A 15,012-nucleotide genomic window follows, 5' to 3' on the forward strand; every position below is an offset into this window, starting at 1 on the left:
CCTGGGTGGAGAATAGGAAAAGAAAATGTTGTGCTGTGCATGGGAACTTTTGGAGGTGTGTGAACAGCTAAGTGGCAGTTCCCAGTACACCCTTGTATATGTCATTCTGGAAGCTGGTGGCACAGAATGAGGAGACGGAAGCACAGAGATGATGCTTGAACTCATGGGAGTGGATGAGACAGTCCAGGGAGAGAGAGCAGAATGGGAAAAGAAGGTGGCCCAGGGCAGAGCTTAGAGGCATATGTACATGGGAGGGATAGGAGAGGAAGAGGAGCCTGAGAAGGAGCAGCCATAGTGTTGGACATCCAGAGTGGGGCCATAGCCAAAGGAAGAGGGTCTCAGCAAGGGAGAAATCACCACAAGCCTCAGATGCCCTAGACTAGAAGATCAGGCCAAGTCAGGCCTAAAAAGGTTTGAATTTAGTGACACAAAGGCCACTAGTGACCTGGACAAATGCAATCATTTTAGTGAAATACACTTAACAGCATTGTTCCCCTACACTCTGGATTACAGCAGTGTCCTACTGGTCAAGAAAAGCCTCTGTCACAATGGTCCAATCTTAGCAGTGGGTAAAGGTGAGATCAAGTGACCCAGGTCTGAAAGGCCCTGGTCTCACTTTTGGCAAGGCAGGGGAAGCATGATATTCCCACCTGTAATAAGACAGTCACCCTGCCACCAGCTAAAGATGACTGTAAGCTAGAAGTTTAGAAAGGGATTGTTGGATCTCAAGGGCTTTAGTTAAGTACAACTAGAGTTGACAGCTTAGTGGTTACTCTAGAATCAGGCCCTGCTACAAGTGGCCAAAGAGATTGGCAGGGGGAACCAAAAAAGCATCTGCAGGGTCAGAGATGTGACTGTGTACAAGGCTGAGAAAATTCCTGACAGGACTTACGAATCCATAGCAAGATTGTGGCTTCTATGGAATCAGAAGACGTAGAGAGGCATTTCTAACTGTGGTCCACTGAGATGAAAAATTGGGTTGTATCATGTCCTAAAGTTATGGTAACATTGGCGGGATTGAGGGGTGGTAATAAAAGGAGCAAAGGCTCTAAATCTGACCTGGTTTTGAATCCAGGATTTATTACTTACCAGACAGGTAAACCTGGACAAGTGACTTGGAACCTCTCTGAGCCTTAGATGATCCATCTGTGAAATATGGTTTATGTGGCTATTGCCAAAGCTACATTTATGTGTGTGAAGACCCTGGCACAAAGGAGACATTAAACCAAATGGTCACTGCTGCTGTCCTTGTTATCATTTTTGTGATCGTCAATGTCAACATTACATTTATATTGTTATAAATTATAAAACACTAGACATGTTCTCACTGAAGTAAAAACAGATTTCAGCTCAACTTGCTCCCTGCAGTAAGGTTTTGTAACTGTCCTCTTTCATAGCACTAGTAACATTATATTGTCACCACATTGGTATATCTGCCAATCACCTTAGGCTGTGAGCTCCTCTAATGGAGGGATTACCTCTTACAGAGGTCCAGTGCTGAAATAAACTAGGGCTCTATTTCTGAGTATCATGGATCTGTGTAAGGAAGCGCTTTCTCGTGACCAAAGCTCTTCAGAATTGGAGCAGTGGCTTCAAAATATGAGCTCCACCCCCTTGAGACTGTGTCAGGGGCCACCTGACAGGCACACAGCAGGGAACAGCTGAATGACTGAAAGGCTAGTGTAGAAGATGGTTCTTAAGACCCTGCTTTAGGTTTTGTTAGTGTTTTAATTAGATGAAGCAGTTCTGATATCTTCTCAGGTTCATTCAGAGGAGCATTTGTATTCACTTAAGTCTGCAGAGTTCGCCAGGCATGGCTGGCCTGGGGAACTCTTCCTCCCTCTCCTTCCACAGCTCTTCAGAACTCACAAGACTCACCTTAGCCCCAGGAGATGAAAATGTTTTAATATAAAGAAAAAATTTAGAGAATACTTTTATATGGAAGACGGTATTTTTTAAAACATCAAATTTGTCCTAAATGTTTTGGTGGCATATATTATATAACCTTTTGGATTTATATTTTCTCTTTCATAGAATAAAAACTACGGTACAACTACCTCAAGAGTTCTGCAAGTTCACATTATGTAAATATATGTAATAAAATATTTACTTAGGGTTTCCATTAAAAATGTCCAAAGGAGAGAATACAAGAGCTTCTCTTTACTGGTTTTAGAGGTTCTGCTGGGAATTCTGAGTGAAATTTAAGCCTCTCAAATATGTTTTGATTGGCCTCCTTCATATTTTACCTCCTGTAATGGAACTCTTTGTCAGTTTGTCAATTTTGACTAAGGACAGAAAGTTCATGTGTAGTAACAACACACAGACTGAATTTAAGATTATGGTTTATATCATGATGTAATAATCCTCTCTCTTTTCCTTTAGTCAATATTTACCTGTTAGGCCAATATATTATAATTCTGACTTCAAAAGAAGACACTTTGTTTTACCTTCTTCAAGTGTTGGCTTTAGATAATTGTAATATCAAAATTGGAAGTTGAGCTGTCTGAGACTGTTGGCCACATTCTCTTGGGGTTGAGTTCCTTGATCATCACAGGGCAGGTTTCACTGTTCCCCATGACCCAACAACACAGCTGTGTGGCTCTCAGAATGAGGCAGCTGAACTTTGAGCCACACTGGTTTCTCTCAGCTTTTCAGACAGTCCTTTCTCCTCTGTGGGAAATTGGTCTGTTATCCCATAGCAGCCAGGATCTCTTAGGTGGACTTAGGTTTTTCTAATGTATTAATGTTAAAGGATTGGGCAGGAAAACACAGTGAATGTCCAGTAGGAGGGTGGTCTCTGGGTGAAGAATGCTTTTCCTCCCCTGAACCTCTTAACTACTCCATGTTTAAATGTTTTTCCATTTTAAAAACGGAGGGAAGAATCATCCCCAGTGAAGAAGGAATAGGAGGACAATAAATAGCTATAAGATTTTCAGATAAATGTGTGAAACCTTCTCCAGGTAACAGAGAAGCACGTTTGTGATATGTTAGCAAACTCTTCTAAGTCAACTTGGATATCAATCAGGATTCTTTCTTTTTTGGGTTTTATAAACAACAACATTTATTTCTTACAGTTCTGGAGGCTGGGAAGTCCAAGATCAAAGTGCCAACACATTTAGTGTCTATGAGAGTCTGCTTCCTAGTTCATAGATAGATAGTGGTCTTCCCACTGTGACCTCACATGGTGGAGGACTCAGTCAGGATTATTTCAGTGAGGTCGCCATGACCGAATCACCCATGAATTGCCAAGTCCACAGGTAGTCTAGTTACGAGTTCAGCTGGATCCTGGAGTTCAAATGAGGTCATCATGATTTCTCCCTTTATTTCTTAGACCTATTATTTACTATATTGGCATGATTATGTGACAAAGAAATTTCCTTGGCAATTCTGGACTTAACAATGGACCTTACTGTCTCTGGATTCGGAGAGAGAAACTTTTTCCTGAAGTCCAAATTCAGTCTCTGAAAACAGACTCAGAATAGATCTACTTGAGTCATATACCTATGCCTAAACCAGTAATTGTGAACAGGGATGAGGTATAATAAAATTACACCAAGTATATATTTAAATTTAAACAAATTCACTTTTGTGCTCATATCATCAGTATGCTTCTGTCTGCATACTTCTACACATTTATTTTACATGTGTGCTCTTTTTCATATTCTGTTCATTTTGTGCATTTTCATATATATATGGAAGTGTGTATGTATGTGTAATTACATATACTACATTTAATAGATGATTTATAGGATTTTCAAGAGTAAATCTTAAATGCATAACCTCACTGGTCTCCAGCCCAGCTTTAGATGCAATTCCATTGGCCTGAATCATCTGACCATCTCTAGTGGAACTGATAGGGAAGGCAGTGCCTGTTGAAAAACAGCTCCACCAGTAAGGGAAAGAGCAGTTCTAAAAGGAAAACAAAAAGGGTCTTTTGCCAGAAGGGAAAAAGCAACTGGCAAACCAATTATTGATTTATTCCCTCAACAGGTATTGCTGAGTGTCTGCCGTGTGTCAGGCATTCTTCTAGGCACTGGGCCTACAACAGTGAACTTTACACCAAAGCCCTTCCTTTCCGGAGCTTACACTGTAGGGAGAGAGACAGACATTGGAGTAACCCAGTGCAGATATGCTGTGATATCTGGTAGTGATGAGACCTCTGAAGAATGGTCATGACAAGCATCTTCAGTTATGGGTTGGGTGTTTTAATAGTACAGCTGGAGGAAACAGGGCAGAGGATCTCTTCTTGTTCTGGGACACTCTTCAGTTAGCCCTTATAAGGTAAGAAGGATCTTGATAGGCAAGTCCTGTTGAGATTATCTCAAGTGTAAGAAAAAGCACAAGCCAAGCCAGCATCTGAATGGGATGGAATAAGACACGTTCTGGGAATGGGAAGAAATTTGCCATGATAGCTGCATATAGCGCGTGTGGAGGTTAAGGTCATAAGGCTGGTGTGGTAGATTGGGTGAGACCATGCAAAAACAAGAGTAGCAGGCTAGGGAGTGGCATCACCAGATCCATGGTTATGAAGATGACTGGAAACAGTATGGAAGGTTGGGTATGAGGCTGCCTACGTTAAGGGAGAAAGGCCAGATGTAGAGCTGAAAGCAGGAAGTTGTCAGATGGACTGGACAGCAGAGCTTTCAGAGGCAGAGTCTGCAGGATTTGGGGACCAAATTGTTTCTAGTGACCTGAAAGGACTTGTTCATCATCTAAAATGAGTCTTCTTTTGCAAGTCTACTAATGTTTTGTCAAAGACAGGAATTTAGAAATGGGAAACACACCCGGCTGTCATGGCTCAGTGGTTGAGCATTGAACTATGAACCAGGAGGTCACAGTTAATTCCTGGTCAGAGCATGTGCCTGGGTTGCGGATTCCCAGTGTGGGACATGCAAGAGGCAGCCGATCAATGATTCTCTCTCATCATTGATGTTTCCATCTCTCTCTCTCCATCTCCCTTCCTCTCTGAAATCAATAAAAGTATTTCTTTTAGAGAAGTGGGAAACATATTGTGAAAATGGTTAATGTTGTTTGTTCGAGATAAAAATCTCATCAAGTAACAACAGTGAAGTTATGGGAGTAGGTGGAGCGCCCATCGAGACTTGGAAGGGCCCCCATTGGCCTCTGAGAGTGACATGCGTTCTTGGGAAGAGTTGTCGGGAGGGATTGCTGTTGCCTTCCAGACCAGGCTGATGGACTTTCTTGTGTCTTTACAGGCAACACCTATGAAGTGGGAGTTCACATCGCCGACGTCAGTTACTTTGTCCCTGAGGGCTCCGAATTGGATCAAGTGGCTGCTCAGAGAGCTACAAGTGTCTATTTGGTTCAGAAGGTAAAAAATCAGTCTCTAGTTTCTTGGATTGAAAAATGTGCTTCTATTTAGTCTTCTTCCCTTCTTTTAATTTTTTTTAAATTTCTCTTTAAACAAAAAATTCCTGAGGAATAGCAACCTTGTCTGAATATCTTTTTCACATCTAATAAGGTCTAAAAAAAAAGTTTTCCCTGGAAAAATACTTGTCCTCTATTATTGCATGTTTTCCTGTTAGGCCTTTATATGTTCAATAGGAACGAAGTTAAAGAGATACGAAGGCAAGACATAGGTATTCATCTCTAGCCTTCATACAGACCCTGACACGTAAGTAATGCAGACAAGTAGTCAGCTTTAGCAAGAAATGAGGAAAAATAACTGCTTGCAAACTATCATTCCCAATAAAGCAGGGCTCAGCAAACTCAGGCACAACAGCCCCCATTTTTATAAACTTTTATTGTAACACAGTCACACTCGTTCACTTATGTAATATCTATTAAACGGTCATACTATAGAAGAACGGAATGAAAGTTACTACTAGCCTTTTAAGAAAAGGTTTTTTGTGTTTTTTTAAAAAGATTTTTAAAATTGATTTTTAGAGAGAGAGGAAGGCACCCTACTGGGATTGAGCCTGCAACCCGGGCATATGCCCTGACTGGGATTTAAACTGGCAACCTTTTGCACTGGACCAGGGGTGGGCAAACTTTTTGACTCGAGGGCCACAATGGGTTCTTAAACTGGTCCGGAGGGCCGGAACAAAAGCATGGATGGAGTGTTTGTGTGAACTAATATAAATTTAAAGTAAAGGAGCAGAGGGGAGAGCAAGAGAACCCTCCGCTCTTTCGGCTCCGCGGGCCGGATAGAACAGCCGAACGGGCCGGATCCGGCCCGTGGGCCGTAGTTTGCCCACGGCTGCACTGGACTCAACCAAGTGAGCCACACCTCCCAGGGTATTTTGACTCCTGTTCTAAAAGGTGAAGCTCATCTGCCCCTGCCCTACCCTTTACAAGATACCCTGGATTCTCAGAGATGGAAAAGCACAGGGAGCCAAGGATATACCATCTGCCTAGTCTTGATTCTGCCATTCCTGATGAGGCACTGACTCTATCCTTTAACAAGTGTTCAGCGGGCACCAGTGTCTTCCTGGCACTGCACTTGGCCCTGAGGATGGTGATGAATAAAAGACCATAAGTGAGTTATTTCTACCCCCTTACTGAAGCTCATGAATTCTTCCAGGTTCTTTTCTCCTCCATTCATCTGCTTAAATCCCTGGTCCAGTTTTAGATTAGTACCTATACTAGCTTGAACTTTCCCTCCTCCCATCCCCTCAGGACATGACTTCTGGTGTTTACTCTTTGAATACACTAAGGTGAGAGGTATATACCCACCACCCACCCACTCACACGTACATGGGAGTTGGGAACCTTTTACCTGGCCCCATCTTTCAGGGACAAGAAACTAGCCCAGGTGCCAAACCTGCTCCATTCTGGAAACTTTGAAATGTCATCACCTAGGGAGAGGATGCAACAACCCAGTCTCCCTCCACTGCCTAATCTGATTTTTAGCTCCCACTGCCAGCACACCTGTGTGCCTACACAGCTGGCAAAAGGAAAAGCCAGGCTGTAAGCACTGCCCTCAAAAGCAGCATGTCCTGGTAGGCCACTGTGGTTCTGGCTACCACCTCTCTCACTTCTGGGGAAATTCACGGTGCTGTCTACCCCAGACAGAAGTATTTAAATGGGTAACAAACTATAGGTTTGAGAAAACCACCTACATAAGGGTTCTGAAGAGGCCCTAGAAAGCCCTGATCTTTATGGACATCTTGGCACAAGCATTAAGACATGTCTGTAGGACAGCATTCCCCTTCTCTTAGTTATTGCTGACTTCTCTCTTTACTATCACCCCTTCAAAACCAGGGCTTGAAAAATGTGTATTCCTGGCCTCCTGAGCCTCCACTTCCTGCTGTTTCCCAGAATGGGGTGGCCCTTTTATGGACATGCTGTCTGGACCAGGCAGAGCAGGCCACCAGAGATCCATGTGCTGCTAATCCTAGAGATGTCCCATCCCTAGGGTCCTAGGAATCAGACCACCTGCTCTTGTTATGCCTGGTCCCTGGCCATAGGGAAGGATCAGTATCATCCTGACAATGCTAACTGTGGTAGTGCCTCTTTTTAGAAGCCAGTGTTCTTCCTGGTTCTGAAAATTGTCCCTGACAATTTCATGTCCGTGCTCGTAGATGGCCCTGTGGCACCACCTCCATACCCACCCCTCCCAATCACACTATCGCCAAAGATATACCATCTTTGCCTATATCCCAAATGTATAATTACCCTGGAGCCCAAGGCTTCTAAGGCTGCCCAACTATTATAGTATACAGTCAGCCCTCTGTTCCACTGATTTTGTATCCCTGGATCCAACCAACTACATATTTAAAACATTCAGGGGAAAAACAGTTATGTTGTTGCTGACATGGACTATGTAGTTAGCCCTTGATGGTTACGTCTGTACTAAACATGCATAGACTTTTTTTCTTGTTATTCCCAAATATATAGTATAAAAACTATTTACAAAGCATTTACATTGTATTAGGGATTATAAGTAATCTAGAGATGAGTTAAAGGTTGTGCATATACTACATACACCATTTAATATAAGGGACTTGAGCATTTTCCGATTTTGGTATCTGTGGGGGTTGTCCTGAAACCCGTCCCCCATGGATACTGAGGGATGACTGTACTTCCTTTTCAAGTCTGAAACCAAGGCTTTCTACAAATAGAGACGTCAACTGTGTTAGGGGTATCTCAGCCTCTCTTTCTTTGTTGTGGAGCCCACTTCTGCCAGGACTTCTGCTACTTGAATACAGCCATCATGGAAAGTTCCCATGGTTCCCACAGACCCAAGACCTCATGTAGCTCTGCTCGGGTGCACAGGATTGGTTCACCCCCACCTCAGCCCTAGTGGGCATCATCTGTGACATGTGGAAGATGGACTTCCAAAAATACCTCTGCCACGTCCAATAATCCTAATGTCATTTGACCTTTGAGTGCCCCAGCCACGTGCTAGCAATGCATGGACTACATTTACTATAGCCTCAGGTTGGAGATGTCTCATCCACATCCCCTGCCCAAAAATGCAGGACCTCTTAGAGAAGGGAGATGAGACTTCAAAATCACTTTTATCTACAAAAACTATAATGTTATGATGGAAAGATAAATAAAAGTAGCAATCTCTTTGCAGACCACATAAAAGTGCATAAAAGAAATGTTCTCCCCACATAGAAAAGTTTAACTCTGCTCTTCAAATTCAAATATTTAGGAATTTTTGTCACAATGTGAGGTTCTTCTAAGCAGGTGTCTTTCTCTTATCTAACTGCTGCATTCTCTTTTTATAACCAGGAATTTTGTTTCAAAATTAGAAAATGATGAAACAAAATTGGGTTAAATAACTAAGCATGTTTTCAGTTCTCTTTGATTTCCTGATTGTCACAGTTCTAGAATTTATTGTTGGGACTCTGCTCCTAAGCTCTGAAAACAGGAGCTGGGTGGAGGAAGGGCCATCGTGCCTCTGAATGGCTGCGGGCTCCTGCCGCCTGCCGGCACTGCCCCAGCTTGGCAGGAGCCAGTGGCGCCGGCCTACAACCTTGGACAGCAGCAGCTTTGCCTCCGGATTCCTTGGAACCACAGCTCTGACCTTTCCTCCTACTCGTTTTTGTTTCTTAAAGGACTGTGTCCAGGAACTCTTCTGCTGTTTTCACTTTACTTGGCCTATAAAGGTCTTCTTAAAAGCTGGATGAGCTGTGTTCCTCCTCAAATCCTCTGCTCTCTCATTTGGCAGAATCATTGTCCCAACTCCATCAGATGGGGGAGGGAATATGTGTGGTGGGGGCGGGAGTGCCGGTTATTTTCCCACCTGGAGGGAATGTGGCACTAATTGTGTTCATTCAGTGCAACTGACCTGTGAGTGACTGATGTCAGATTGCAATCGAAGCTTGATGGGGAATTCTTATGAGATCAGGACAGCATGCAGGGCAACAGATCTGGGTCCAAATACTGTCTTACTGCTTTCTAAATGAAATTCTTTTTGTTGGGACGTTATTCACAGAAATAAGTATTTGGTTATTCTTGTTAACACTAGGGTTTACTCAGGAGGAAAGATAAATTTAAATATTGTCCGTTTAAATCCCTTAAAAAACACCTTTTTTTCTTTTCTTTTTTTAATAAAAGATATCTGTTAGGCTAGGGACTATTTGCCCTAACTTAGGCCTGTCCTTCTCAGAAGGACATGCCATCTACCCAGTTAATGTTTCCCACTGTCTTCTCTGAGAGAGAAATATAATGTAATTGTAAAATTTAAGGTAATTCTTTTAAATAAGTGAATTGAGTTTTAAAAGTAAAAGAAAACCTAAACAGTTGAAACCTAAACCAAAAATTTCTGCCTATTGGCTTAAGCACTTGTGTTATTTTAGGTGTGAAACAGCTCAAATGAAAGTTCGCCCATAAATCTCTACGATATTTTATTGGTACTGCTTTATAATAGAGATCAAAGATTGGGATTGGAAGCCTGTCTTAATGTGGAGTCCAAAGAGTTTTAAGATGTTCCTTTCTGACCCCAGCAGGTTGTCAGAATGTTGATGTTTTGTTAATGTCAAACTGTGCAACACAGAGTTGACCAAATTCAGAATTCATGAAAGTGTGGATGTGAAAAAGAAAACTCTTTAAACAGAGATGTTGGTTGGCAAGTGAATTATCTCTGTCCTTTAAGTTGTTTATGTGTGCGAGGGAGCTAGCTGAGTGCACCTCATTGTTAAAACCTCAAAGTCCTCAGAGAGGAGAAAATTCACCACGTTCTCAGGCTCAGACAGCCAGTGGGCACTGAAGGTGTGAGGGAAGTTTGGGAGCCAGTGGTGGCCTGAGCTGAGGGGGACAGAAGAGACCTCTATAACCCCTCCTGGTTCTGCTCAACCCAGTTAACAGCTAGCTTCCTTCAGCTATTGTAACCCCCTTGTCACTGCTAGTCACCTCCTGTTCCTCCTTGCCTACTGATTGATTCTTCCCCTCTGTGGCCCTTTCTGTTGGTCACAGGGCTGTCCTGGCTAACCCGTTGCTGAACTTGGCCAGCCTACCCGCTGTGGCTTTTGCAGATGTTTCTGCTCTCTGAGGCTAATATAAGATTTTATAGTCTTGTTGGTACCCCCACTCAGCTTCCTTGGGCAGTGGTGTATTTACCTAAATGATCAATTCTCTCAGCTCTCTTAAGCTCTAGTCCAGAATGCTTAGAAAGTCGGTATCCTATCTTCATTGTCCCTTTTTATCCATGACCAGCTTTTAAGCTCTGCCCTGACCCAACTTTGATCCTGACTCTGAAACATGCTTAAGAAGATTTAGCACCCTTTAATCCCCTTTCCTTTCCTGCTGCCTGAGGTGCTACTAATCTTCATCCAGTTAGCATTTATCAAGTTCCAGCTCTGTACCAGGTGCCAGGCTTATGAAAAGGGCAGAGATGCTGATCTTGTCCTGGGAAGTCTGAGGAGGTGGGGATGTAACAAACAATTACAATGCACTGGGCTACCTGAACTCCCAAGGTGAGAAAGTACTATAGAGAAGAGAGGTTTTATTTGCCCTGGTTGGTGGTAAGAGAGGTGCTTCCATAAGAGCCAAGAAGGCATTATAAAGCTATTGATTTTTTTGAGCAGGGCTTTAAATTATGAGTAGAAAAATTTTAGATAGACAAAAGTGGATGGAGAGGGCATTCTAGGCCCAGGCTAGGAAAAGCATGGAATTTTTCAGGGAACAGTATATAGTTTAGAATTGCTGGGGTGTATGTTGCAGGGGGTGCCAAGAGATGTTACAAAGAGGCCTGGAATGGTGGGCTAAAGAGCTTGGGCTTCATTTTGAGGGCAAGCAGGGAAGTGACATGATCTTTTTTTATTAAGATGGGCAATCCCCTTAGCAATCATGTGGTTGAAGAACAGTGATGCTACAGTTATCAGTACCAGAGCCCTTTCCGTCAGTTGTGACCCCTTGAGGCTTTCAGTGACCCTCCACAGAATCATAGGGGAGTCTACTGATGTGCTGGCGTCCAGCTGGAGCCCAGGAAAAGTAGAGCAATAGATGTCTGCAGCCTGTGGCTAAAATGGACATCCTGAGCACGAAGTGTTTCACATTTGCCTCCAAAGTGCCTCCCCTCCCAATCTAGCAGTCCATCTCACACAACTAAGAGTGGGGTGAGGCAGATGGGAAAGCTCAGCTTTCACTGTGACTTTGCTATCTCCTTAGAGGAGGGATCCCAGTGTTGTGTCTTTTGCTCCTGGAGAGCACTGGGCCACACGTGACCTGGGCCATGACCAGGCTGGTTCGCAGACTTCTCAGAGCCCTCCCTTATTAGCAGGATGAATAAAAAATCAAATTACTGAATTTAGCTCATCAACTATCGGGGAAGATAAAAGAAATGTACCCTAATAGAAGTGGGATTGCAGGTTATCATTGGGTGGAATTTAGTAAGAAGATGTAGAAATCTGGAGACTAATAAAGAAATCTTATCCAGAATAATTTCCACTCAGAACTCTACTGCTATTGGAAAATATCCCAAGAGAGACAAAGGTTACCAGTGGAGATGGAGACAGAAAGACTCATTTTAGAGAGATTTAGAAGGTAAGACCTATCAGACCTGAATACTGGTGGGTTGTAGCAGGAAGAGGAGAGTGGAGGAATCACGAGGTAACACCTAGTTGTGGTCTGTGGGAGGGGTGTGTGTGTGTGTGTGTGTGTGTGTGTGTGTGTGTGTGTGTGTGTGTTGTTTGCTTGCTTATTTAACTGGGATAAGGTGCTGCTCTTAACTGAGAAATAAAATATAGACACAGGAATAGGAGAAGGGATGAAAATGCTGACCTTTGTCTTCTATATACAAAGTTGAAGTAGGTATGGAATGTCCAAATCAGGGTGTGCAAAGGGCAGTATAATAGAGGAGTCTGGAGCTACCAGGAGAGGAAAGGCAGGGCTAGAGATGGGGATATAGATGGGACTCATGTATCAGTGGTCATGCACACCCAGGGGTGAAGGGGCTCCTTGGGGAGAATGTGCAGAGAGAGAATAGAAAGCAAAGCCCAGAGAGAGAGGAGCACCAGGGTTGAGGGAGCCTGGGAAGGAGAAGAGACCCATAAAGACCAATACAGAGGAGCGTCTGAGTGTCCACTCGTTCTGTGTTTCAAAATATACATAGACCTATAATATGTAATATTTTACCTGACATATAGTTGTTTGTGTGCACTGAAAAAAGACAAAAGTTCTGTACCAACATGTTACCATTGTTTATTCTAAGGCATGAAGCCTCAGAATTTTTGCATTCTCATGTTTTGGTTGTTACCTAAAATTTCTACAGTGAACATATAATTTTTGCAATTTTAAAATGTCATATTGCCTTGAGATGAAAACAAACTGGAAATGAAAACAGGAAGCGAAACTATTTTGAGAACCTTACCTGAGAAGTGAAGGGAGGGCTCAGAGTGAGGGGGAGAGCTAGACTGAGGAGGTTAGTGCTATCTGTTGTTGCTAAGACTGGCCTTGTATATGGTCTATTAGAAAGATATGACACCAGCAGAGCAGGTAGCTGATTGAGAAGAGAGTTGGCGGGAGGGGTGGATCAAATGCCCAGGCAGAGGCCAGGCTTTAGACAAGGAGGACACTTGTGAGGTGTCAGGGAACTGAGGCACTCAGGTGAAGTTGGAGGGGGTGGAGTCTGGAGAAACTGGTGAAGGAAAGAGCTGGAAGGATGCTTGGGAACAAGTGAGTTTGACGTGCTCACCTTCTCTGTGAAGAAGAGTTGAGGTTTTCTGTTGAAAATGAGGCAGAAGGCAGTTGGGCAGGAGGTTGGAGGAGAGTAATGAAGTTTTGGAATAGAGCCTGAGGGGCACAGAGGAAGTAACTAAGCAATGAAAGTGAAAGAGTGCTAGCCACCACTGGGTGGGAGCTAAGGCTGGTTCAGTGGTGGACCTGCACACGGTCCAGTGATTTCCTTCATCACCACTCATCTGTGAATGGCAGAAACAGGAAAGGCAATGATAAGCTTGACAGTGGGTCTGTAGACTTGGGACAGTGAAAGTGAGCAAGTTTGAGAACTTTGAAAGAAGTAGCTACGTGGTCCATACTGAGTAGTAAAGCTAATGAGGACAAGGCAGGATTCAACGGTAGACAATTTCAGGGATGCATAAGCATCTGCACGATGCTAATGACAACTAGCAGTTTCTCAACTCCTGCAGAGACCTGGTCTTTCTTCTCTTTCTAGTTACACACCATGTTATGCGCGTATCACCCCTGCCTGGGAGTCTCTCCAGGTACCATGGCAGATGTTATGCAGATAAGTGTGCATGGGGCACTGTGCTGTTGTCCAAGCAGGTCTTCCCTGAAATAACAGGACTGTATTTAAAGCAGCTTATCAGGAGCAGCTGCCTATCTCCCCAGCCCCATCTCCCATGAGGATCCCTGCTGTGCTCTGTTCTTGATACATGTGCCTCATGTCGTAGAGCACATTCCCAATGACCCCAGTAGAAGTCAAGCCCGATTTATGAGAGGCGTGACATGCCAAACCACAGATGTGATTGTGGTTTACTCATTTTCCTTTCAAAGACATAGAAATAACCATTTATTTACAAAACTATGTGGACATAAAGACTTTTTTCTCTGAATTCCATCTGAATTCTGCCCTAAGAAATTTTATTAAAAGGGATACTCTTTAAAATTTAAAGATAATTATACTACAAGAAAAGTTTTAATGTTTATCTTCTTCCTGAGCACTTAGGTTCTTTGGCATCACACTGCAGTGTGAATGTTAAAATGTCATCTTCTGTATAAGATACAGGAGACCAAGCAGTGTTTATCTATAACTAGGGCAGCCCCTGTGTGTGCCCATTGTTTTTAGGGGAGAGTAGCCAAAACAGCTTATCTTATACTTAAAGTACTAGCTGCCTGTGAAAATCTTTTGTAAAGATGTTTAAGTAGAAGTCTGCCATGTATTTCATAAAACCTTCTGTGATGCAGTAAACAGTAAACATAGAAAAAAACAGGTGATTCATTTCCCGAGCAAAAGTCATTCATTCATTCAACCAGAAGTGCCTGCTGTGTGTCTGGTGCTGGATAGAGAGACAGGAACAGGAGCTGGAGCTGGTCTTTATTCCTAAGGATTACGTGGTCTAGTAGAGGGGAGAGGCACATAAAGAAGCAATTAGGAAGAGTGTGTTAAGGGCTACAGAAGTACTGTGAAAGAGCAGGAAGGATGGAGTAAGTGACAGACGTTCAGGACTGCCTCGTTCTTTTTGAAAGAACGGGGGTGGGGTGGAGGAGTACACAGAACATAGTACACACTCCACCTGGGGGAATCTGTGCAATCTTTTTAGAAATGGTGATGAGTTGAATCTTAAAGGATGTGCAAAAGTTGGCCAGATTCAAAACAGCCTGGTACTGGCACAAGAACAGACATATAGATCAATGGTATAGAATAGAGAATCCAGATATCGACCCAAACCAATATGCACAATTAATATTTGACAAAGGAGGCATGAGCATACAATGGAGTCAAGACAGTCTCTTCAATAAATGGTGTTGGAAAAATTGGGCAGATACATGCAAAAAAATGAAACTAGATCACCAACTTACACCATACACAAAAATAAACTCAAAATGGATACAGGACTTAAATATAAGACGGGAAAC

The 15,012-nt window shown here is 43.1% G+C and overlaps 1 protein-coding gene across 2 annotated transcripts in view; it reads left to right on the plus strand.

Annotated features, from left to right (window-relative positions):
- Positions 1-15,012, plus strand: part of DIS3L2 (DIS3 like 3'-5' exoribonuclease 2) — a 344,024-nt gene that overhangs the window by 223,639 nt on the left and 105,373 nt on the right. For both annotated transcript variants that reach the window (XM_080669267.1, XM_080669268.1), the window contains one exon: positions 5,217-5,332. In XM_080669267.1, coding sequence (XP_080525393.1) covers positions 5,217-5,332 — 116 coding nt within the window. The remainder of the gene's footprint in view (positions 1-5,216; positions 5,333-15,012) is intronic.

The sequence above is a fragment of the Plecotus auritus genome (assembly GCF_963455305.1).
Source record: "Plecotus auritus genome assembly, chromosome: 5".
Lineage (NCBI taxonomy): Eukaryota > Metazoa > Chordata > Mammalia > Chiroptera > Vespertilionidae > Plecotus > Plecotus auritus.